Genomic DNA, 26477 nt, shown 5'->3' with positions numbered 1-26477 from the left:
TTTATTAAACAAAACTTTTTACAAGTTTTAATGATAAACGTGAACGCCCAAATAATAACAAACTTGCGAAATAAAATATTGTCATAAAACCTAACCTTTCCGCCATTACAACGTAATTTTGATAACACACTGTCGTAACAATGCCTTTATCGGAAAATAAACGATAAAACAATCGATGTTTCGCCCCAAAACAATCGAACAATGGAGATTGATATCAAACAATCGAACGTAACAATCGAATTCCAAACAAAACTGTCCAAAGCAACAGGTGGTATCCGGCCGTAACCGGTGGTTCATAGAATACTTATCACAAAGAAATCACAATGTTTTTACTATTTTATATTTTGAACCCGAACCGCAATTTGAACATATTTCTCTTGATAGGAAAATGCTGTATGGCGATTATTTTATAATTTATTTAATATTCATAGTTTTGGAAATTTACATTTTGAATTATTATCACATAACAAAGGCTATTATTTTCACATAAACTAGCCCCAAAACTAATTTCACTTTAATTTGTAAAAAACAAAGTTGTATTTGGGAATAAGAAGTGATCAATTCGTTTGTTAAAAGTGAAGTCCTCGATGGCAAAATCTGAAGGATTTATTAATTGTGCAAGATATGCACTTGTGGTTTTAAATGTTCTATTTTTCGTAAGTACAGGTGTTTTTTTCTAAGTTTTTCGGTGTTTAGCAAAATTGTGCCCCTTTACTGCGATAAATAACTTTATGTGAAATAGTTTCCTATTTTATTTTGCTGTAATGAATTTTTTAGGACGAAAATATGTTGTGAGTTTCAAGTTGAATAGTTTTGTTTAAGTTTAGTCGGTTTAACGTGTGAACCCTTTTACGCCACCGTGCGGATAGTATTCAATAAATATTTTGTCGCTAGAGGCACCCGATTCCCGGGTTATTGGCTCATTCAGTCGGGGATAATAAACATTTTAAAACACAAGAAGCTAAGCCTCTAATAAACATTCCAACTCAACAGTGGTTGTGAGTTGTGACAAATATAAACGGGTGAATGTTTTCATAATTGTATACAACGGGTTTCTTGAGAAGTTCTACCAGAAAGTTTTGTTTGCCTAATCAAGATTGCAAGCATGGCAGGGTTTGAAAGCCTCCAATCATCCGTGGTTGATTTAAATTTTATGCATATCCAATAAATTGGATCGGGGCGTTACCCCTTGTCAAGCGATAGCATCTGTTGTTCGATACAAAGCTATCAGAAGAGAACTCACTTGTGAACCAACTTCTTTCGCAGGTGTTTGGAATATTTCTTCTCTGCCTCGGAGCTTGGTTGCGTTGGATTCCCGCCAACAAAAGTCTCCTCTTAATCGCTGCAACTTCCACCACTAGAGGGCACATCGACGTGACGTCAGCGTTCATGCTTCCAGCAGGGGGCGCCACAGTGTTGCTTGCTGTGATTGGTTGTTGTGGGGCGATCTCCAACAGCAAGTACGTGCTGGGGATGGTGAGTACGAAATATGTACGATAATGTAGGATCGGGACCGATACCCCATGTTAAGTGGTATCGGTTCTCGTCCGATACTAGAAAAATATTGGTTATTTAATAAATTTATTATTACTAAAAACGGTATTTCTAAAGTGATTTGCTTCCAACGAAACTATTCTACATCGAAAAGCAACTTTATCAAAAAGTTGTTTAACAATAGAACATAACTTATCTTCTTAAGTTTTATCTTGAATGTTAAGTTTGCGGTGACGGCAACTTTACTTCCGGGTAACACAATAGTGTTTCTTTCAGTTTTCCTTGTTCCTGCTCGTTCTTCTGGTGCTTCTCGCAGTTGTGTTCGGCCTCAACGTATGGCTCAACTACAAGGTCAGTAGAGAAATGTTTTAAAGGACAAAAATCTTATTTACCATTACCGGAAGCTGGAAACTTCATTTCTATAGTTAATATCACAAGCGACCCAAGGGAATAATGTTTCCATACCATTTTGACGTGTAACAGTGTCAGGTGATACATTAACTGACGTGATTAGTTCCTGAAATTTCACCTACATGTAGTTAAGAGCTTTGTTTTCTGCCTCAAACTTGATAATCCCAATGTTTGAGATGCGAGTTATGACGCAACTTCCAAACGTCATCTCCTAAAATTTTCATGCTAAAAAAAATTATTCTACTTTCCTCCTGGTTTAAAAGCAACTTCCCTCGAATATTTTGCTTCAATAATTGCGACTCCATTTTGTGTCAAACTTTTCCATCATCTTCAGGTGAAAGCGGATGTGACGCACCAACTCACCACAACTTTCGTCCAGTCCTTTGCTGGAAGTGACGCAAATGACGTCATTTCACGAAGTTGGAACCAAATACAGCGAGACGTGAGCGACATCTAGCGGTGGTTGTTTAGAGAAACTATAACCACTCGATGTCGCTCGAGTGCCAACGTGGATTTTCGCACATAACGAGAATCTGCTTAAACTTTCCAGTAGATTTAAGGAATAGAACGATTAAAAATGCTAATTATTAATATTTAGCGAGACCTGGGACTGACATTGTTAATAAAGCTAACATTAAGTTAGGATTGTTTTTTTATTTTTTTCAGCTGAAATGCTGCGGGATTCGGACCAAAAATGGCGATCTTGATTATTCAACCGCTGATGGAAGTTTGACACAAAATGGAGTCGCAATTATCGGTGCGAAATATTGGAGAGAAACAAATGGTGAATGATTTGTATTAAGCAGTAAAGCAAAATTATTTTACGGTTAAATTGCTGCAAAGGTTTAGTTTGTGCTTAAGTCAGTCGCTTTTAAAGTACGATAAAAGTTGAGTTTACTTTCCAGAATGATGAAAAGTTTCGGAGATGGTTTGTAAATTACGTCATATAGTTAACATAGATTTAAAGAGATGGCGGGATTATTTTAAACGTTTTTTTTCAGCGCCATCTTGGCCGGTGAGTTGTTGCGTGAGAAACGCATCGAATGACGTCATAGATGTGACGTCATGCAGGTTTTACAAGGAACAAAACCATGCGAGATATTCGACGGTGGGTAGCGATGTTTGTGATCGACTCACGCTTTGGTTGTTTGTTTAAGTATTTTTACTGAAAATACATTAAGTACAACTCTTAAAATTAAAAACTAAAATTAAAATTAATACTTACTTCTAACTCTCCATGCTATTTAAAATATGTTTTTCAAGTTCTTAAAGTTACTGTCAACTTTCCTCTTGCGAGCAAATAAAGCTTTCCTTTTCGTTGTTAGTAATTTTGGCTTTCTGATCTTTAAACAATGATCTTGTTGAAAGGCATTTAATCTTCGTAATTTTCTGGTATTTAATCAGAGTCAGTGAGTTATTAGAAGCAAGGAGATATAATGCGCCTTTAAAGGCATCACCAGTCTGTTATCATATACACGTGACTCAGGTTTCTTATTGTTTAAACACAGGTTGTATTTCAGGGTTGCGTCGAAAAGGTGGAATCGTTCCTGACAAACAACTTTATTGCTGCTTCTTCTGTGGCTGCCTTGCTCATCCTAGTTCAGGTAAATACCTGGTGCATTTATTTGGAACGTTTAGAAGCTCACTTGCTTGCTTACCTTGGTATAATGCTATTGAAGCGGCATAAAAATAAATTTGGTTTAACAGTTTTATTTAATATCATAAGTTTCTTAAGTAATGAGGGAACGACTAAAAAAGAATTACTTTTTGCGTTATGTAACTCATATGCGCATTAAAACTATGTTGTTTCATTGTACAAGGTTCGGAGAAATTAGTTTTAAGTGTTTTAGATGTAACAGTAATAACTTTTAGCAAAGCGTTGTTGTGGAAACAGTTGCCTAAAAATGCCAAAATGCTTCTTTTTATCTTGTAGAAGAGTGGATAACATTTAAGTAATTCTTCTTTGAATATCTCTAATTTACTTAACCCGACATTTTGTTCCAAGTTTTTCCACTTTTGCGTTTTACGACTCCTGGAAGCTTCAGAGCTGGATGGAAGCGAGTCCGTTATCACGATATTCTCATTCGACAAGGGACTCATGTGATTCGTGAAATAACATCATATGAGTTGCTTAATAAATGTCGGAAAAATCCTAAACTTGTTGTGATTTTTGAACCGAAAATGCTCTCATATAACTCATTTCGCAATTCTCTCCTGTGTTATTTTTCGCAATAATATTCCTGGAGAAATAGTGTAAACTTAATAATCAGCAAAAAAATTAGTGTTTGTCAACCTACATTGACTGTTTTCTCTTTGAATTGGTTGGGTCAATTACTACAGTTCGATTTTTTTTTTAAATTTGGAAAATTGCGGTATTAAAAGGAAAGAGTGTGCTTGTGGTACATAAATTCTAATAACAAATTTGGGCTGAGGCTATTTTTCATATTTTTTTACTATTTTAACTACCTAAAAGCAAGTATTTGCTCTGTAAGTCCATAGCTACTAGTGACGTTTCGATCACTTTGCATGGCAGCAACGAATAATTGAACTTAACGCTGATTTAGAAGAAACTATAATGTGCGTTGAAAGAAAAAAGTTAAAGAAAGTGAACTTTACAATATTGGAAAGACAATGGACTGTGCAAAACAACAACAGCGTGTTGTGGAGAAAGTTTTTGGGGGACTGAAACTCAGTACACGGCTCTTGAGTAGCTTATGGCAGAATCAAACGTGCAATCGACTCCAAACCTACCTTGTCTCGTTCCGTAATGTATTTTTCCAAAGTGCGAACAAGAAAGTGTTGAGAGCCACTGCCTGTTTTCTAACCAAACAAATCGTAAATGCATATGTTTGATTGGTGACTCTCAATAATGGTATTACTAAAGACACCGGTATACCTAGTCAGTAACGTCTGCTTGTAAGTCGAGGGATAGCCGATACCAAATGACGTCATTGCTATGCTTCAACAAGTGGAATAAATTGAAAATTTAAAGGTATATTTTAGGTTATTGGGCTTAAGGCCCGTTTACACTACAGCTGCACTGGGCGTAAAAATCGCGACAAAACGTAACGTTTTTCTATATCTGCACCTGTCTTGAGTTTAGCAAAGCGTGAACATCGCTCCAAAGCGAGGCAGTGCCTCACCTGCGAACATCTGGCAAAGCAAAACGTATATTTAAGAGATGGTTATGCTTTTGGGTGTTTTAATTTGAATGAATTCCTGTAGTCCATCTCCCTCTCCCGCAAATTTTACGTTTCTCTATACCTAAAGTGTTATTGTTTCCAATTTCTGTTGCGTTATTCGTATCAAGCGTCCAAAATCGTTGAAATACGCAAAGAGAGGCAGCGCCAAGCCGTGCCTCTCTTCAGATCACAAAAGTTCTATGTACTGCATTATGCGTGCTTTTTTCTATAGCTAGGATTTGAGGCATGCCTCAAATGTGACGTCCCAGCTATGAAACATTTCTACATTGACTTCTTGCAGTGTAAAGGATTGTTTTTTTTAGAAAATTTAACTAAAATGGAGGAAAATTGACACTTTCAATCAATCTAAATAAAGGCAAATCTGTTTTCCATTTAAAAGGTTTGCATCAGACAACTGGACAAAAAAATAACATCCAACTTTCAAAGAGATTGGGAAAAAAAGGAGTGGATGTGTGACTGTCATAGGCTCATCCAGGGGGCAACAGAGGCCATGACCCCCTAAAAATTTATAAATATTGTACTCTTAATACTATTTGTTTTGTAGCACTATAAGCAGTACCACAAAGTCGATCACAGGCATGCCAGAACTTCAATTGTCATGCACTGTTACGTCATAAACGATTTGGTTATTATTGAATTCGCTATAGGCTACTTATTGATGTAGTTTTAATTTTTAGTCATTTTGTTTTTGCTCTCTGAATGATTTTTGAGTATTGCGCTAAAACCCAAGTTGCTGCTCTAAACGGTTTGCTAGCATATTTATTGTGTTCGATACGCAGTTCATACAATGGCAAAAGCTAAACAACAAAAGTTTAAACTTTTCGCCCAGACCCCACCTCCCTAAATTTTTGGCTGGCTACGCTACCGGTGGCTGTGCTGTAAAAAAATCGCCTTTTCTACTTACCCTGTTTCTTGTTTTCATTTTTCTAATAAACGTGAAAGCATGCCGCTAATTTTTTTATCTTTATTAGTACGATACCGTTTTTGTGATTGTTAAAGAAAAGCGTGGCTTGAAAAAATTAGTGCCTCACCATCTGGGAACCTCACCGCACGTCACTGGCCGCAAGTGACAAAAGGTTGCCGAGCACTGCTGTGGTCGTAAGTCGTAGCAATGCGGATATAGTTGCACATGAAAATGTTCGATTGGAGACCCCATTTAGATCAATGAGCTGTGATAGGAAGTCCACTTAGTATGAAACAACCAAAACACTGTGGAGTCTGACTCGGGACTCTAAGGCTACAAGAGTCTAATGTGCGCAACAATAACTCAAAACCGATAAAGTTAAAAACTATAAATTGTAAAGGTAGAATGGTAGAATAAAATCGTGGAATATTTTTCATACTTCTGTGGTTACTTTAGGACACTTGTATGATTAGATTGCTGTATATCCACCTTATTTTAAGGCTGTAGAGTCATTCCATATAATTTGAGAGTCTGGACTGGGGGTTGCAGTCTAATTATATTTTTTGGTTAGCTCTTAATGCTTTAGATTGGCTTGGCCGCGCAGGGCGGGCAGGGAAATACAGTGACGTATCTAACTAGTTAAATATTCGCCGTGACGTTAACTGCCTAGTGTTCCTTTACCTTTGTCCGTTTCGCGGTATCTGCTCTCACTCGCTCCTCCTCTCTTTCTCTTCTTACTCTCACTCTCTCGCATGTGCCTTTCCGTGCTACGCCCTCGGCAGTCTGGTCCTGGCAGAAACTTACATGCGATTACACAACAATGCCTATTGTTGCTACATAACCGACAATGCAGCTTTATACCCGCTCAGTATAAAAAAGATAATACAAATGTGTCAAAAACTGATGCTGCTTGACAAAGTCAATTTATGTCGTCGGCAATTTCATCCCTACCCTAGCCTATGCTTTAGTGAGGATTCCAAACAGACATATGAGATAAATAAATAGAAAAAGTTATACGGGGGCATTTGAAGGTTTGATTGATTTCTTAGTGTGTTATTTTAAAAATAAAATTATATTTTAAGAAAAGAAGTTAATTTCATAAACAGCGCTTTGATGTTTCGCTGAATGTGTTTAGACCTATTTTCAGTTCATATTTGTTAATAATATATTTTTTTCATTTTACATGTTTTATGACGTCAACTCTAAAAGTTCCATGCCTGCCCTGGTTCGTGCAAAGTTATCCGCGTTTTGAGAGTTGCAGGTAATATTAATCCTAGTAGAATAAGATTAATGCCCCTTTCCAATTAACATTTCATTTATTTTTAAAACCACTTTATTGCCAACCCAGTATTTACATGTAAATAGAACATCTTTTTCGTAACCAACTTTAAAATTGATTTAATTTTTGGCCAAAGTCTCTCAATAATTGCATCTTTAAATAAATTTTTAAAGCTCAAATGTTAAACAAACACTTCCCGGTATATTAGGAACATCGATGTACGTCTAAAGACAGGAAGCTTAAATGGAAAACGTGATCAGGAGTCCCTACTAGGCTCATGTTATGTCTCTGTGTTGAATACAAATCCGCACATTAAATAATTTCAATGTTTACGTTTTGATTTATCACTGCAATAATGACTGTTTAACTCTATTGTGATAAAACAACAGTAAACAATGGCTTACACTAGATTAGTTTTTTCCCATTCCTAACACAAGACATACCAGCCATTGAATGAAAATGGTCTTCTTTGACAATCCTAATGCTTTCACCTTATATTTTTCTATTGGCTTGTGTGAAAAAATCACAAGATTTTAAAATGTTATATGGTTATATTGTTAAAATGCACACATCACACACATTGAATATAAAGGCTATAATTTGAACGACAATATTTGGAGCTCTGATAAACAGAAACATAAAGCAAAGGTGACTATACCCGTCGCAAAATGACATGAAGGTTTTTAGTACAGAAAAGTATGTGAGGGGTAATTTGTTAAACTAAAGTGTGTTTATATGGTTTCCCTTAATTCAAATGACCCATAATTATTATATATTTTATATTTCTGGACTTAAAGTTGACTTTCTGCTATGACATTCCCTTCTTTATTTCTGCTTAAGGCAGGAATCTTACGTTTTTTCAGTTTCTCCAATCGAACAGTGCACCTGTCTATCAATGTGGAGTAAAGCAAGGGGTTCAATGCACTGTTAATGGGAAGCAAAATACCAGCACTAATAAGATAAACATCATTGGGGAGTGGAACACCAAAAACAGCCAAGTAAGCAAGCACACACATTGGGATCCAGCAACAGAAGTCAGTAATAAGCAAGCGAGAAATACGTTTTTGCATTTCGCTGTTTGGCTGCTTGTTTCTAGATTTAGCCATTTTGTTACTTCGTAAGTAAATCATTATGTAAGCCACAAGCATGAAAATGAACAGCAGGAAATTGAGCGTGATAAGTAACATAGAATATTGCCAAGAAGCGTCATTTGTAGAAGCGAACAGTCTGGGCATGCAAACACTAGTTTCCCCATAATAACCAAATAATCCTTTTATCGGTTGATTGGGGAAGGTTTTGCTCATTAGCTGAGTGACGTCATGCCAATGAAGTGGCGTCATGTTATGTGGTTTTATTTTATTGGCTAAATCAACCATTTTTTGTTTAAGGACTTGATTAGTTTTAAAAAATCTACTTGAAAACCAAACATGAGAAACAAAATATCCTGAACTGTAATCAAACAAAGGCAGAAGTGAAAATAAAATTGCCAACAGCCACACACATGCACATGAAATGTAAATCCCCTTTAAACCCATGATTCTGGTAATAAATGGTTTATAGACTGTTGCTAGTCTAAACGCAGTCATGACAGCCATGGTACCCGAAGAGGCCATGGTAGCTATAACACACAACACCCCAAGAATGGAGCAGGTGCTACTTGTACGCCAATCTGCGTCAAACGAGCAATAATCCCCCGAAAACTGTAAACCCTTTATGCTTATTGCAATAAGATAAATGCCCATGAGAAAATCAGCAGGTGCCAAACTAAGCAAAAATATGTAGGTGCTTTTTGTAAAGTTATCTGCGTTTTTTTTATTTACAATGTCCCTTATAGTAATAACGACAACCGCTAAATTCCCGATGCCAGCCGCCAACCCCATTAACCAGAAGAAGGCTCTGTAAACAGGGTTGGCGATCATTTCCTTTTGATTTGAGAAAGTGGAACTTCGCTTACTTATGGGCGGGCATTCGTCACTTCCGTCCGAACAGTGAGGCATTCCATCTTCAACCAAGTTGATGTCGACCGACAGGGGATTTCCATTGCGACAGTAAAACCTCGTTTCGCTGCATCGCGTCGCATTCTCGTCAGATCTGTCGTCGCAGTCTATTGTTCCGTCACAAAGGTAGTTGACATCGATGCTGGTGAGTTTTCCACTAGCGCAATCGTAACGCTTTGGGCACAATCCACGTTCGTCGCACCATGACCACTTCACCCCCTTACATGCTTCTCCCCCATTGGCTCTCCTACCCATGCACTCTACATCGCATAACTTGGGTCGAGGCTCACAACCTTTGCATTCATCTTCCATGAACTGACATTCAGGTCTGCCATCGCATTTTGTGGCGCGTGCTGGGGGTGATTGGAAGGCAGGTCGGCAATACATGTGATCTACTTCACCGTCATTCTGAGCTAGTCCGCAATATTTCGTGTTGGATTCTCCCACACAACTGATTTCTGGGTTACAAAGTGCTTTGTCCATATCCACGCAGTCCGTTTCATTGCGACAATGTATTTGGTTGGGAGGGCAAGTGTCTCTTGAGTCGCCCAAGATATTACGGCAAACTGTTTGGTCGTCGCACAAACATTCATCGGAAAGATCATAGCAGTCAACCACCCCGTCACAAACTTGTTGCTGAGAAATAACCAGTCGTTTGTCCAAACACAAGAAGCAAACGAATTGTCCATCAACGAAGCAAATATCTGACTTGTCAGCGCACTGTGGTTCATCGTCGTAGATGTTTATCTGCGGTAAAACGCAAATTCCTGTTCTGCTTGTTCCCGAGCATTTAAATCCAAGCCCGGTTTTCATTTCATCATCATTGCAATCCATGTAGTTGTCGCAATAACCATGGGTGGAAATGAGATTACCATTCCTGCATCGTGACAAACTTGTGTGCGTTCCCTCCTCACAAACCCATTGTCCATTCCCACAAACCCTGTCTCTCCGCCCTTTACACGGCCCCATAAGTTGGCGGCAAGTCGAGTTGTTGTGGATCGCTTGATACTTGCTTTTGCTGGTCTCGTTTGAACAATGAGTTACCTTAACCCGCTTATATTCACCAACGTTCACACTCCGATCATCGCAAGGCTCCTTTCTTCCGACGCACTGGATCCTACCGTCAGCCACTTGTTGCTGGCAAGCTCTGCAAAACCACTCGTCGCTACCGTCCAAGCACTGGGGACCATATTCACATATTATCAACCACTCGTCAACACACTGAAGCCCATCGTTGCAATGCACTAAGTCACTTTGACAACTGCTGCATTTTGTCTCATCGCTCCAATTGTTACAATTGTTATCCCCGTTGCACCAATAATTTGCGGGAACACACTGCTTCCCATCATCGCACATATTCGCGTCTGGTTGGCAAGTTGCGCAGTTCGTCTCATCGCTCCAATCGTCACAATTGTTATCCCCATCGCACCAGTCGCTTGCGCGAATACACTTGCTCCCATCAACGCACATCTTCGCTCCTGGTTTGCAAGATTTACAATTCTTCTCATCATCACCGCGCTTACAATCCCCCTGCCCGTCGCAAACTTTGGTTTGGCTGATACACTTCAGTTCTGGCAACCAAGATGACCATGATGGGCTACAATAAAACTGATTCTTAGCACATCTTGCGTTTGCTCCAACGCACAATGCGAGCAACGCGCAAACACAAGTAAACATTCCCAACTGCATTTTACCAACTTATAGTGTACAATATCTTGTTTAAACTAATATGTGCAAATATAGCGGTTTAATCGGCCTAATTAGTATCCATTAACTAACTGTCAACAGCATGTACAACAACAATATGACAAAAACATCTCTGTGTTTTGCGTCGCATAAAACAATAAACACCTCAGCCCACTAAAGACGTCCAGTTAAAATTGTGGAAGAATGTTGTTTATTGTGACGTAACACGGATGTACACCTGTTGTTCCTGTGGCGTTTTGCGCCGCGCGCAAGCAAACGTTTTTTTTGATTACTTGAAGGAAATGTTGCAATATCGGTGACGTGAATTGATTTAATTAGCGTCCAGGCTGATGGAAAAGTACTTTACACAAGTAGGTGGCATTTTGAAAGGTTTTAAATAACTCGTTTGGAAGTCGAAATTTCTCGAAACGTTCACAAAATGCTACCTATTCTGCATGGGCTTTGATATTCATTTTACGTCTAACTACAACCTCTAGCCATTATCTACCCCACATGGGGGCTGTGGGGTACATATTTTGGGCGCCAAGACACAGGGGCGCCAAAATAAAGCTTACAAATGCCAAAATAAGGATTTTTGTTCTTTAAATACAATGTTGTATTAAAATTTGAATTGTTTTTTCGTATAAAGTAAGGTATATTATGTTATTGTAATAGAAAATATGATTAAACATGAAGGAGGAGGGCCAATTTTATAGTCTGCCCCCGGGCGCAAAATACCCTGGCTATGCCTCTGCAGGAAAGCATGGAAGTTTTCAGAGATGACGTCATAAAATAGCTTCCCAGCGGGAAAACAAGCAACCTGAGGAAACATCGGGTTTTCGTTTGATTTAGCGCACAAATGTGCAGCTAAAACCCTAGTTTTAATGCATTGAACTCGATTCTAGATCAGTGATTCCCAAACTGTGTGCCGCAGCACACTAGTGTGCATCGAGAGATTGTGTGTGCCGAAATGATGGCCGGTGAAAAGTGGTTCCACCGATATGACGATCTGCAAAACTGTTTTCCCGCAACGTCGTTTCAGCTCACTTTCATGTTTTGAAGGCGACTTGATCGGAACTTAAAATCACCCCACGCCTGTAAAATCTTTATCATAACTTTCTCATTTTGAACGATTTATTTATTTTTCTTCAGCGCCATCTTGGCCGGTCAGTTGCTGCGTAAGAAACGCGTCGAATGACGTAATAGATGTGACGTCATACAGGTTCAAAAGGAACAAAACTAGGCGAGATATTCGACGATGGGCGGCGATGTTTGTGATCGACTCCCAGTTTGTCTGACACGTTTGCAACTCTTGAAACCAGTATTTTAATGACTTAACTAAGGTTTAGGTTATTTTTTCTTTAACCCGACATTTTGTTCCAAGGTTCTCCACTTTTGCGTTCTAAGACTCCTGGAAGCTTCAGAGCTGGATGAAAGCGAGTCCGTTATCACGATATTCTCATTTGACAAGGGACTCATGTGATTCGTGAAATAAAACATCATATGAGTTGCTTGATAAATGTTGGAACAATAATAAATTTGTGATTTCTGAACCGAAAATGTTCTCATATAAATGGTTACGAAATTAGTTCCTGTGTTATTTTTGCGATAATAATCCGAACAATAGTTTTAATTTAATAATATCAAACCTAACTAAAACTATTTTCTAATTTTCTAGTCGCATACGAACGGCGATGGTCTGTGAAGCTCTTTGATTCAGATTTAATATTGAAGCCATTTGGAAAGGAGTGGCGATTTTATTTAAGCTTGACAAAGAGCAAAAATCAACTCGAGTTTGAATATTGTTGAACTAGGGTCGACCTTTGCTACAAGCCTTTCACTTGTTGGGCACACGCAGCATGACACGACTACAAATGGAAACCAAGTAGACATGACCACAAATGGACACGACCTTACATGGCCATAACCACAAATGGAACGGTAAGTTGACACGACCAGGAAAGGACACTGTTGTAAAGGACAGTGTTAATTTGTAAAGATGCACCAGGTTGGAGTGGGGAGAAGATGTGACGTCATAAACCAATGACGTCACATCAAGCACTACGTCACCACTATGAGCTTTACTTTTAAATGAATCCACAAATAGAACAATGAGAAGCAGCACAAATAATTTTGCTCAGAAGAATTGCCGCTCATGACGTCACATTAGCATTATGACGTCACATTGTCTTTATGGCGTCATATCCGCAAGTTCAGCAGTTTGTTTATGACATTATAATACGTTGTGTGTTGTTCCGCTGTGGAAGTCAAATATTCCGCATTGACACCATTATTGCGCCGTTGTATGACGTCATTGTCTTGTCGATGACGTCAGTGTTTCGCATCAGGTCTAGCGTCGGGGTTAGGAGCGAAGTAGGCTTGTTGCTGCAGGAATTGTTGCGAGTTGTGGAACTGGGATTGTCGGAGAACTTCTCGGCTGAACCATTGGGAGAGCGGGTTCTTGAAGTGGTCGTCGGGACTTTCCCGAGACCCTAAACACAAAAGAAGTTAAAGTAGAAGCTTTTCAGTGAACCTACAACATCGTGGCGAGAAACACACTTTTATCAAAAAGCTCTAATTTATCTTTGAACCGAGGAAATACAGGCGAGCGCGGCCAGGTTAGGAACCAACAACATGTAATGTTGTGAGACTGGAGCTAAATGTTAGTTAGTAGTGTTAAGCTCAAACTGTGGCTCACCCATTCTCAGCTTGTGCTGTATCTGCTGCTGCGCAGTGGCGTTGTGCGCAGGGTGCTGCTGGTTCTGCAGAGCTGCCGCGATCAGAGCTTGTTGCTGGGCAACCTGAATAACAAGGCAAGTCGCAAAACTCTGGCATAAAAAAGGTCTATTAAAAGTCGCCGACTGGGTCCCTCGACCGCCACTGACAAATATTTTTAATTATTTGCCAGGTGAACTCGAATTTATGGTTTTCATTATGACTTCGGAGACCTCTCTTGTTACGTTTCGTGACGCATTGTCGTGAAATGCGAGCAGGGGGGAAAAGTGTTGAGAGCCAGTGGAAGGGGGTTACCACTCATAAAACTGGCCTAAATATCTCTTGGGGGGAAATGAAGGGTATCCGACCGTGGGTGGCGATACAACAGTATGTTTCGACATTAAAAGGTCAATCAGACACCTGAAGCAGAGTATTTTACTTATTAAGTGGGGTTAGGTGTCCCTCTGTTGAGCATTACACTTGCTAACAACGAAAGGTATTTGTAAGTTACCTGCGACGCGTACATCTGTTGTTGTTGTTGTTGTTGGTGCTGTAGTTGCAGCATTACCGCGGGGTTGGTGGGGGTCTGGTGCAACAGCTGGGGCATGTGGGGGTTTACAGTGGGGGTCAGCATGTGTGGGGAAATACCCGGGCGCACTATGTGGGGCACCATCATCGCTGGGTGGATTATGTGCTGCTGGGGGGGCACGTGGAACCGGCCCAGGAAGTTCGGGGCCTCGGGGGTGCTTTCAGGGGGGTTGTGGGCCAGCAGGGGCTTTTTTAGGGGGTTCCTGGGGTCGGGCAGATTGTCCCCGGCCGACTTGGCGGGTGCAGCGGGGGAACCCCCCATGATCTTGACGATGTCCTTGTGTGAGAACTGGTTTTGGACCATGGATATGATGAGCTCCTGCTGCTTCAGTGTGAGTTGTTTCAGCTGATCCTCGGTCACACCTGCCTTAGCGAGCATTTGGGCGATTAGGAGGGCGTTGTCCTGCTGCTGCTGCGACGATGATCTGGCTTGCTGCTTGGGGTCGAAGTTGGGTGAAGGACGACCACTCGCATCACGACGCATCTCGTCCTAACAAAGTAGATGGTGGTGGGTGACAGCAGGTGGGAATGTGGGGTCGGACTCGGGACTCGAGTAAGCCCACTTAAGACTGCCCAAATCTAGTCCGACATTAGCATGCGTAGTACCAAGTTTTGAAACCGAGGGGCCGCAAGCTGTAAATTATAAAGGCGTAAAGGCCAATGGTGGAATATTACGACACTCTTATGAGTGGATTGCTGAAGATTCACCTATTTTAGTTGGTAAATGGGTGAAATACAGGAAGTGAAATCGCAACAGGACTCAGTAACCGACTCCACAGCCCTGGTTAAAGGTACGGATGTCCGATAATATCAGTAGGAGCCGATGCCAAGTGGTAGTAGCGCTACTATCGATAGCAAATAATATTTATGTTAATGCATAGTAATGACGTCATCTGGTATCGGATCGCGATACTTTTGTCCCAACTATCGGGTATCGCGATAAAATGTCAAGTATCGGGCAACCCCAGTGAAGTGACAGGTGGAATATGTCGGGCTCGGTCCAACTAAGGTTTACTGGTGAGAACAATCCAGGTGCACAAGCTGGATAAATCAATGAATCCAAAAATTTAAAAAAGAATATAAGGTAGGAAATCATTTTACAAATTTAATTTATGAAATAAACCTTTACAAAATGTAAATATGAACGCTAGTGTCACAAATTAAAAATGTGCACAACTTACCATTGTAGGATTCGAGTTGGACATTTGTAGATTCTTTTTAACTTTTCCCGACAACTTTGCAGCCAATGATGCGGTCGCCAAAGCACTTTCCTCAGCGATATCTAAATAAAGTTTTAGTAAACTTTACAAATAACTGTAAGCGAATCTAAAAACATCAAAATCTTACTGTTAAGTATGACTAGGTAAAAACTCAGTTTAGGATAAATTTTACAATTCGATTTTTTTTTACAATTTAAAGGTAAGTAGAAACTAAGATAGATTGATTTTACATTAAAAGGTGTTTAATTTACAACTTCATCGATTAAATCACCTGTTTGTTGCGAATTGTGGAAAGCTTCAGAGTTGGTTGATTGGTTTCGTCCGTCCTAAAAATAAATGAACTTTTATATGTTTTTGTTTCATTATTCTTTATACCAAAATGCTCATAATAATAAAGCATATGAAAAATTTCAGAATATTTTTCACACAAAAAATGAAATATGCACCTTTTTATAGCTCAGTGACAATATTTCGTAACGACCACCGAAAACACATGAGCTTACCCGGTTCATTGGATTGTAACTTTCGTTGTTGCCGTAAAAAGTTGGGCTGGCGCTTTTCTGCTGCTCGATTTGCCTGCACAAACAAATCAGCGCGCAACTGTTAGGCTTCACTAAACAATGTAAACATATCGGTGTTTTAAATATCCCGCACGTATATCTAACATTGTTGTTTCTTCTAACGTGTTTAACAATTAGCAAATTTACAGATTACAGATTTACTGTAATTTATATAGCGGGATGGCAGCCGAATATTATTTAATTAACTAAAATACATGAAAACTGGCAGCGCAGGGTTCCAGTAAAACATCAACCACGAAGTTAATCCGATTCCAGTTTAATAAATTGAAATGCTTCCACAACTTCAACGAGATGTTTATTGAATTTTACCTAATCTTTTGGTGGTAAGCGTCCTTTTGTCGTTCAAACTGCTGCTTCAGGTGGATTTGTTGGCCACTTTGTTTGTCCAATGTTAAACCTTCAAGCGAGGAAACCGTGACACCTGCAAAAAGTTGTTGCAAGAAACATGTTTACAAAAAGTTGTTGCAAGAAACATGTTTACAAAAAGTTGTTGCAAGAAACATGTTTACAAAAAGTTGTTGCAAGAAACATGTTTGCAAAAAGTTGTTGCAAGAAACATGTTTACAAAAAGTTGTTGCAAGAAACATGTTTACAAAAAGTTGTTGCAAGAAACATGTTTACAAAAAGTTGTTGCAAGAAACATGTTTACAAAAAGTTGTTGCAAGAAACATGTTTACAAAAAGTTGTTGCAAGAAACATGTTTACAAAAAGTTGTTGCAAGAAACATGTTTACAAAAAGTTGTTGCAAGAAACATGTTTACAAAAAGTTGTTGCAAGAAACATGTTTACAAAAAGTTGTTGCAAGAAACATGTTTACAAAAAGTTGTTGCAAGAAACATGTTTACAAAAAGTTGTTGCAAGAAACATGTTTACAAAAAGTTGTTGCAAGAAACATGTTTGCAAAAAGTTGTTGCAAGAAACATGTTTACAAAAAGTTGTTGCAAGAAACATGTTTACAAAAAGTTGTTGCAAGAAACATGTTTACAAAAAGTTGTTGCAAGAAACATGTTTACAAAAAGTTGTTGCAAGAAACATGTTTACAAAAAGTTGTTGCAAGAAACATGTTTACAAAAAGTTGTTGCAAGAAACATGTTTGCAAAAAGTTGTTGCAAGAAAACATGTTTACAAAAGTGTTTCAACTGGACAAACAAGGCATTTGTCTGCACCAAGAGAGAATTAAATTATGGCTTTAAAAATTGACTATCTTTTTAATTTTTATATTTATACACTTTAAATGGCACTATTTTCTACAGCACTATACTAATTATTTAAAATATATTTTTTTTATTAATGTATAATCAATTATTATTGAGCACTTGAGCAGATTTAAAAATATTTGACTTTAGAAATTATAAATTTGGATTTCTAGGAGGAATTTACAAAAAGACAAACTCGAATTAAACATGAAACGTCTGGGAATTAGTTTGGTTTATTTGGGTTTTCTTTTGATTAACAAGTTGTTTAAAATAATTACATAAAGAAGTAACTTACTTACAAACCAACTGTTTTAAATGTTCGGCCAAAACAAAACCTATATTATATAAAACCATTTTCACTGGTAATTTCGTCCAAAACAAACGTTTTGAAATACTTCTTGGGCATAAAGTTATAAAGTAGTAAGCATATTAAAACCATATTTGATTATAAAGTGTGTTTATACTTACAGCTTGAGTCGTTTTTAGCGTTGCTCGTTGAGCTCATAATAGATTGAAGAGCTTGGATTTGTTGGTTCTGCAAAACAAGTTTAATCTTACAACCAGAACTTATTATAAGCTATTTAAATCAGTCTCTTATAGTTTTGGACCAATAATTAGAACATCAAAGATTCAACTAAAAGCTAAACTTTGTTAACATATTTCAAATTACCGTAAAAAATATACAGTTTACTTCCAACCAAATTAATTTGTGTTTTTCCACAATGAATAGCTAGATATAGTTTACAAAATTTCAAATGTTTTTACCAATTAAAAGCAATAAACAAATCAGAGCCATTGTTTTTTAAAGACCGGCATCGTCTTTGCACTGAAGTTGTACAATAGAAATAATATAAGATAAATAAAAAGTTTCTTTTAATTGAAGCAAATTATTGCTTATTTATTTAATTGAAGCAAATTATAATACTACAAATAACAAGATAATTCACTAAAATTACTTAATATGTGTTTTTTTTGAGTATTAAAATACATGGTATGAGACCAAATGGTGAAACTTTCCCAAAAACAAACATAAACCAGCAAGGAACGATGAACTTACCCGCTGCTGCATTTGCACTTTGACCTTATCAGTAGCTCGGATCGATGCGATTAAGCGGTTGAACGCATCCGCTTGGTGAGGGTCCGAAGCTGAACTTGAACTTTGTGGAACTGAAGTTTGCGGAATCTGCTGCGGAACTGAAGTTTGCGGAACAATAGAATGCAGAATACTGGAAGGTTGGGATCCAAGCGAACTCACGGAGAGAGGGGTCGTTTGCGGGAGATTTGGCGCAGTATTTGTTGCTGGAACCATATCTACACTTTCTACAAAAAAATACTTTTAATGAGGTTTGCAAATTATAGATTAAAGCAACCAGTAGTTGGATAATAAGTAAGATTAATGAATCAGCTCTAGGGTAAGTACAATAATTATCCATTCCTAAAAAGTGGAAATATTGAGAAAGGTTATTAAAGGTATCTGAAGATATTATGAAAACAATAATCTAGCAGAAATATTTTCAAGTCTCATAACTGTGCCACTCCATGTTATTGAAACCCAGGTTTACCAGCAGCTTTAATGTAGATCACTGAACAATGTTTTACCTTGTTTCAAGCTTTCCAGTGCGTTAGAATCACCAATATTTTCTGCAGGCTCTCCTGTGCGTTTTGAAGCACTTTCATCTAGAAAACAATATCGAATATACTCCTGTGATTAACAGCTAAGTAGACACAAGGCGATAAAAGACCACGCAAAATATTTTTTTACTGACAAATCTTCATACAACTTTCTAAAAATGAAACTTTTTTAAGTAAATATAAACAAACAATAATATTGATGGCACTGTTAACTTCCACAGATAATAACTTATGTCAGAACTTAAAATATAAAAGATTATAATATGTGCACGACAAAAATCAGTTTTTATCAAAGTGCGAACAGTGTCTATTTAACAAACATGTCAAAGAATGACATAAAATATGTAAAATATATGCACAGTGGTAAATGAAGTGGTGAGATTAATTCACCTGTTAAGTTAATCTGTTCACTCTTAAACCAGCGACTGAAACGACTTCTCGAAACTTGACTCGAATCATCGTTGCTCGCATCATTCACCCCAGATTCCTACAAACATATTTCATTTGTTGGTTTTTGTAAAACCCATCATGGTGGGTATTTTGGCTTCATTTTGATAGAACTAAATTTATTGTCAGTCCCCAAAAAAAGTGAAAGGATTTTTAAGAAAAAATTTATTAAATACTAACAACAAGTTGATCAGTGTTTAATGCAGTGGTTTCCAACCTGGGTGTGGTGTTGGGAGTATAAACTTCACATTTAGTTAGTTGTGCCTAGTTTTGGAATAAATCCAGACAATATGACTCTATTTAATCAACATACTTTGGACATTGTTTGAAATGTAAAACTGTTCTTTGGCAATATTTTTTATTAAATGTACCAACGTTTTTGCTCTTTTTTTTTGATTGCTATATATTTTTTCCGCCCAGTTGCAATACCCATAATGAAGATTAGCAGAATAGGTTATTGAAACGTCGGTACATTTAATAAATAATACAATTTTATAACAAATGACTCTAATTGACTCTGGTTTTTGCATAATACACCGAATTTAGGGGTAAGTTCTTGAAAACTAAAAAGGGGCATGAAAAAAAAAAAAAAAAAAAAAAAATGTTGGGGAGAACTGGGTTAATGATTTGCGTTCTGCCCCAACAACCACGTCAAGCTTTGTTAACTGACTTTGTAATTCAAATTGAGTTTGTGACCTTCTTACATGGAATTGTGCTTTATCAAAATTGGCTTAACTCCAGTATGTTATTTCATCCACTTACCTGATTGTCTTCCAATGAAGACAAGGCTTCTTTCGTTTCTATAAACAACATAAAAAGTTTATATTTGTGTTGTTTTCTTCATTTAAAAACATCCCTTTGCTAACTTAAATATAAAGACCTACAATGTAACAACAACGGGAGAAACTCAGTTCTTTCAATTTTTTCCAAATATTTAACGAGCCTTAGCGCTTTTATCGTACAAAGGTAGCCCTTGAAAAATAAAAGTGAAACTAAGTGTTAGATTGAAAGATAAGAAAAAACTTTTTGTATAAAGGGCTGTATAGTTGTAAGGACTTCAGAGGGCGGGCCGGATATAAAATTTTGTATTAACTTTATTAGAGTAACTATCATAAAACGATAGAGACATAAAAACATTTTTTAAATATAATATAGTGAGCTCTATGAAATTGTCGTTTAGTTTTAAATTTCATTTCTTGTTGTACATATTTAGTAATTAATACTTTATCAGTAGTAAACAAATATATCCATTTTTAATCTAAAAAGTTTTTCGAAAATGTCAAGGACATTTGTGCACAGTTGACCACCGACCTCGAACTCCATTGTTTGAAGTTTCCTCAACATTTGTCGTCATTTTGACATTTTTTGATGATTCAATATTAGGAGCAGCCTCGTTTGTGTTTTTAAGCGCATCATCATACCCTGCTGTACAGGATTAAAATAATAAAAACCTTAACAACAGAACAGACTCATAATCACGGAATATTATAAAGTTCAAACATATTCTAACAGGCTTTCAAAATACATTTAGGTTTTTTAATATTTTGCAAACCAGTTAATTTGAGCACACACTTCCAATTTAGCAGCAGTTGTGTTAAGATCTACACCAACCATCTTACTTTGTACAATTTGTTGTCGACTCACCAGTTTTCTTGCTCGGTTTAGTTCGTTCTTCTGCGCTTGGTTTCTTCTTTCGTGTTGGAACGTCGTCCATCGGGATTTCTTTCCCCATCCAACCAAAATCACCCCCGTCCTCAAATCCTTAAAAAATCAAGTTTAAAACACTGTTCACAAAAAGTATTTACTTAACTGCCACAAAACTATATACTACTATCCAGTATTTCCATGTGAAAACGTAGCAAACTGACTACTGTTAAAATCCTAATGTAAACAAATACATTTCCACAAGCTTTCCATTTTGTCAGATATTACATTTATCCCCCCAAGACCACTGCCGGGTTACATAGAACATGTTGTGCCGGGTTACACAGACCACTGTAAGTGTAGGGTTACATGTTTAATGTTATTCACTTATTACCTTGCAACTCTATGGTGTCGAACTTGCTTTCTGGCCCACAACTGAACCACTCTGGTTCGTGTTCCTCGAACGCCTGGCCTCGCTGCTCGAACGACCGACCACCAAACGACTGCAACGAAACGTTAACTCACATTTATAATACTTACTCAACCACCACAGCTGATAGCTTTGATCATGATTGTTTAATTTTTTCGTCAATTTAAGCTTTTTAAGTAACTCTGGGTTAAATATAGGACCACTGTTTGATAGGTTACTCTGGGTAAAGTTAAGGGTGGACCACTGTTAATTAGGTTACTATGGGTCAAGTTCTAGTTGTACAATGCTAACATGGAAAATATTGCATCTGGTTTATGAACAAAATAAAGATCTATTTAAATGGCTCCAAGATATTTTGTTTCAAGGATTAGTTTTGTGTATGATTTATTAAGTGTAACTAACAAACTTTATACTTTTTACAACACATTACTACATGTCAAAATGGAAAATATGGAATTCTGCAATGTTATGTAATTTTTTCATCCTCGATCTTCCATTATTATAAACCAAGATTATTTCTCACCTGTTGTTTCTTGTAATCAGGTTTTCGACTTCGGTGGAATCCATGATCTCGTTTATCAGAAACTTTTTCTCGCGACCTGGTAACATAGAAATATATTTAGTCGTTCATTAAGATTATGGAAACAATATATAAATAGAAAGTGGAATAAAAACAGAATATTCAGTTAACGCTAAAGTCTTAACCATTGGCGTACTTAAACGCTAAAGTCTTAACCATTTGGCGTAACAATTTACATATAAGAAGCAATACTGTAAGCACAACTTGTACATGTGGTTCAAATAAGGCCTTTAGTTATTCAATTTTTTAGCACACAGACAAAAATGCACGAAATCTTGACAACCTTCTGGGAAAACTTTGTTGGCCTAAATATTCGTGGATGTGTACACAAAACATAAACACAAAACATCTATCGAAACACAAAACATCTATCCAGCCTTGTATAAGTCGTATGTGAACTTTGAACGCACAAACGTACCATCCATAGTTTTCACTCTGGAAGCTCCTCAACCTTGGTTTTTGGTTCGGAGTAACGTCCTGGCTTTTTGTGAGCTTAAGAGGCAACTTGTTGGCACCAAGCTCTGAAAACAACAAAATAATAAAAAAAAATTATAAAAAGTTTTTTTCAAATTCATGACTAACCAAACAATGAAAGCTCATAACAGGAAAAATAAATAATAGTGTTAAAATATAAAAGAAAAGCTCTCAACTAGTTAAAGATAAAACAAAAACAACCAAAATATTTACTAAAACTACCAGGTTTAAAAAATACAAACAACAATTTAAAACATATAGATAAACATTATACATACAGAATTAGAAAGTAGTTCAATTAAAAATATAGAAGTATAAACATATTGGTCATATATTTGACACAGAATTTTTATATTGACACAATGAAATAATACCCACCAAAGTTTGATTTATTAGTTGGATCTGCGGCTGTTGGTTTAACGGAAACATGGCAGCCACCTTGAAAACTTCTCCGTTGTGGACCGAGGACCAACGCACTCCCCGAGAAACTACTGCTCAGAGGCTTCTGCAAATCTGAACACATCAAAAATAAGTGGTCTGGTATTTATTTGCTTGTGCGACATTTTGTGGCTTCCTAGGATGCCTTCACCGGGGAATGCAACTCACATGTGGATTGGTAACCGAATCTTCGGACAAACAAATAAATACCAGAATAACTTATTTTCAGTAAATACTATTCCTGGTAGCGACAGTACATTTGCAAGATTTGTGTAGTCAGCAGCTGAACAACACTTTTAGGAGATCCAAGCAAACTGCCTCAATATAGACACCGATTTTATTTTTTACATAAGTGGTCAGCATTTTATGATAAATATTATGTTACTAAATACCTGCTAAAAATTGGAGTTTACATGTGGAGTAAAACAAACATATATATATCAAATTTTTGCAATAAATATTTTTATTGCTTGATAAATGTGAAAGAAATTGTGTCTAGTTTCTTAATGAATCCCCTTAGTGGACAAATCGTTTTTTTGTTAATAAATACATAACTGGGAACTTTCCTACTTAATATTTAAAACTACTTGAAAGCAAGAGTTTATTTGCTAGGCAGGTCTTTTGCTGAATTGCATCCATTAAAATTATGCTAATTAGTTGTTGGAATCCAAAATCGCATTTTTTAAAGAAATACACTGTATTTTACAGGAATAATAGTTACAATTTAGGGGGGTGAGGGCCCCAAGTTTCTATTAGGGGTAAATTTCGGTAAGCAAAAAAAAAAATTATTGAATTTAGGAAAAAAATCTCTGTAAATTTATTAGAAGCATATGCATATAAAGGTAGTATGAAATAAATTTTAAATCCTTTTTAATATCACAAAATCATGGCTTTTACCTTCGTTAATTTCTTTTGATGCTGGGAATGACTGGTGCCACAATTCTGGATCCCAATATCCGTCGTCACTAAACAGACATTTTATAACCTTTGTAATGAGCCATACACAACCAGTATTATTTAGCTATATTATATTAAATGGTTTATATTTTAAGTTTAAACTGTGTTCAACGCAACTTACTTAAAAAACGAGTCGTGCAGACAATCTGGTTGATTCTGACATGGTGAATTTTTTGACAAAATCAGCAACGTTTCCTAAAGTAGATAAATACATACATTATTAAAACTGAATGTAAGATAAAAACACATATCTTCCCAACAATGGAATCTGCCCTTCTTAAGTTACTTATTGATAAACAGCATACATATTATTATTCAAGTATTTTGATGCAAGGCTAGGATAACTGATTTTAAAACCTATGCAAACCAAACAAATAACGGCAACGTGTCCTAAATTAGATAGTAGTCGGTTTTACACAAAATACCTAAGTTTATTATTCATTGAAATTGTGTGCTTAAAGCAGGTTTGAGTTACTTGTTGATTTTGCTTGCAATAGGAAGGAGGCATGAGTGTAAGACTCGGATAAATTTTGCATAATAACAATTGTTTTATACAGCCTCAAAAAGTGTTTAGCTTTTGTCTTTGCAACTAATAATTCTTTTAAGACAATTTTGGCAAACAAGACTATAATGTTTTGTGTGTTTGTAAAACAGTGCTTCATAAACTTTTTTGTTTTGTTCATCCCTAGCTTCTATATCCAGATTTCATTCACCCTTGTCTCATGATATGATAAAACTATCTTGTCTACATATAACAGCACAAAATGATTTTGCAAATTTGCCATTTTTCGAGTCCAGAGAAATATAAAGCTACAAAAGCACAAAACACAGTCACAAAACTTTATACTTGGACATTCAGTGCAAACCAACTTCACTATTACAATAAGCAAACACAAACAGTAAAATAACACCAGTTCAGTAGTCGATTTACTGCAGAGCTATCATTCATTTCTAACGGTTCACCCCTATTCACCCCTTTTGATTCACCCCTGCAGAAATTGTATTCAACCTGGGGTGAACCATTCACCTGATTAAGAAACACTGCTGTAAACCATTAAACTAGTTTATGGTTGTCTGTGGCAAGAAGGCCAATTGGTCAATCACAGCAAGTCATAATACTAGCGTTGTTATCATAATATTGTAACATTACATGAAAAATGTTGTTAAAGGTAAACCAATTGCAACAAGTTACTAAAAATGATTTACTTCTATAAAGTAGCTGTGTGTTCTTTAGTTGAGTTTGTTTGAAAAAACACAATAGTTCTAATTTAAGTTGGACATTACAGAAAGAACAAAGCCTTATAGAAGTAGGTAAAATTATGAACATTTCAAATAATTCTTTATTCATGTTCAACATATGTTGAAAACTTCCAACCATTATGCTACACAATTTAAGTAAGGTTTAAACTCTTACACTCTGTTATATAAAATTGCTAAACACAAGAATAAACTTTGTACCAACCTTGCTGTAAGAAACCCTCTTGGCTTGCTTGTTTTCCACAGAAGATGATAAAAGAATTTTCTTTAGATCGTCCATTAAATATTCACGAACATTTTGTGCTGAATGTTATTAAAACTGAAAATGATAAGTTACACTACTAGCTGAAAGCATTAAAAAACCAATTGCTATATAAGTTAGTGTAGAAAAAGTGAAAAAGCAACTCGTGTTTTCAAAAAACAAAAAAAACAATGTTGTTTATTGGTACAATTGAGTAGTTTCCCACCTTTAAATTTATTGTTTAACAGCCACATGACACAATATTTCACACATTTCACTTAAAGTAGCAAGGCTTCAGAAAGGATTGTTAAGGATAAAATGTAAACAGGACAGAGCTAGAAAAACTGTTTTGGGGAAGTTTGAACTCGGCCATACCGGACGGTATACACAGGCTCAGAGAGGAGCAAGTCAAGAAACAAACATAGCACCATTGCCTGCTGCATCCTGTTCGTAAAACTAGCCTGTGGTGAGATTCGAATTCACGACCTCTGCAACCCAGGTCTACCGAAACGGTTCCCCAAATTTCTCCAGCGGTTTCCCAAAATTTGGACTTGCAACTACAGTAGAAAAGTAATGGTTGTTTCTCGCTATGTCTTGTCGATAATAAGAATATAGCCTACGATCAATAGTTCACGTCCGGAAAAAAGAATAAGTGGAGGTACAGCTAACAGCTGAATCTCAAAATACACTTCTTGATGATTTTAAACTGCTGCGATTTACCACATAAACATACTATGAGGCACTGCTCTGTAATCTCGAAGAACGTTTCCCTGAGCCTGAGGTACTGTTGCTAATGAGATTCCTCTTGATACCCCTCAGCGGCCATTGCCGGCTTTATGGGAATGATGATCTCCCGCTGCTTATCAGAACATTTGACATTGTTCCTGCTGAACAAACCTTGAAAGGACTAAATGACTATCAAACGTTGAAAGATAGAATGACAATGCCAGAATTTGAGTTCTGCCAAGATCCCGGTGATGTCTGCAGCAAAATTGCTCGAGACAACGTATTCCAGCAAATGTTTCCAGAGCTGCATCGACTTTGCTGCATTGCATTGTCAATTCCTCTAGCAACCGCCTGGCAAGAGCGAGGATTTTCGACTC

At 37.0% G+C, this 26477-nt stretch overlaps 2 protein-coding genes across 2 annotated transcripts; one reads left to right on the top strand and one right to left on the bottom strand.

Annotated features, from left to right (window-relative positions):
* The first annotated feature begins 201 nt into the window (after positions 1 to 201).
* LOC146139026 (tetraspanin-18-like) lies at positions 202 to 4009 on the top strand. Its single transcript, XM_083391590.1, has 6 exons — positions 202 to 228; positions 1267 to 1476; positions 1771 to 1845; positions 2240 to 2347; positions 3414 to 3509; positions 3911 to 4009. Exons 1-6 carry the CDS (start codon positions 202 to 204, stop codon positions 4007 to 4009), a joined length of 615 nt encoding a protein of 204 aa, XP_083247716.1.
* Positions 4010 to 12875: 8866 nt separating this feature from the next.
* On the bottom strand, positions 12876 to 25482 carry LOC146139025 (uncharacterized). Its single transcript, XM_083391589.1, has 21 exons — positions 25339 to 25482; positions 23998 to 24071; positions 23817 to 23884; positions 22860 to 22994; positions 22426 to 22528; positions 21951 to 22026; positions 21392 to 21500; positions 20998 to 21114; positions 20665 to 20778; positions 20116 to 20153; positions 19297 to 19393; positions 18874 to 18951; positions 18332 to 18594; positions 17743 to 17809; positions 16388 to 16499; positions 16001 to 16073; positions 15769 to 15823; positions 15459 to 15559; positions 14201 to 14767; positions 13673 to 13775; positions 12876 to 13466 (listed from the first exon to the last, which is right to left on the bottom strand). Exons 1-21 carry the CDS (start codon positions 25411 to 25413, stop codon positions 13306 to 13308), a joined length of 2586 nt encoding a protein of 861 aa, XP_083247715.1. The 5' UTR covers positions 25414 to 25482; the 3' UTR covers positions 12876 to 13305.
* Between the last annotated feature and the right edge of the window lie 995 nt (positions 25483 to 26477).

This window comes from Ascidiella aspersa, chromosome 6, assembly GCF_963924565.1.
Source record: "Ascidiella aspersa chromosome 6, kaAscAspe10.2, whole genome shotgun sequence".
In the NCBI taxonomy this organism is placed as follows: Eukaryota; Metazoa; Chordata; class Ascidiacea; order Phlebobranchia; family Ascidiidae; genus Ascidiella; species Ascidiella aspersa.
The sequence above is the reverse complement of the archived record's forward strand: the minus strand, read 5'-3'. Positions and strand labels throughout refer to the sequence as shown.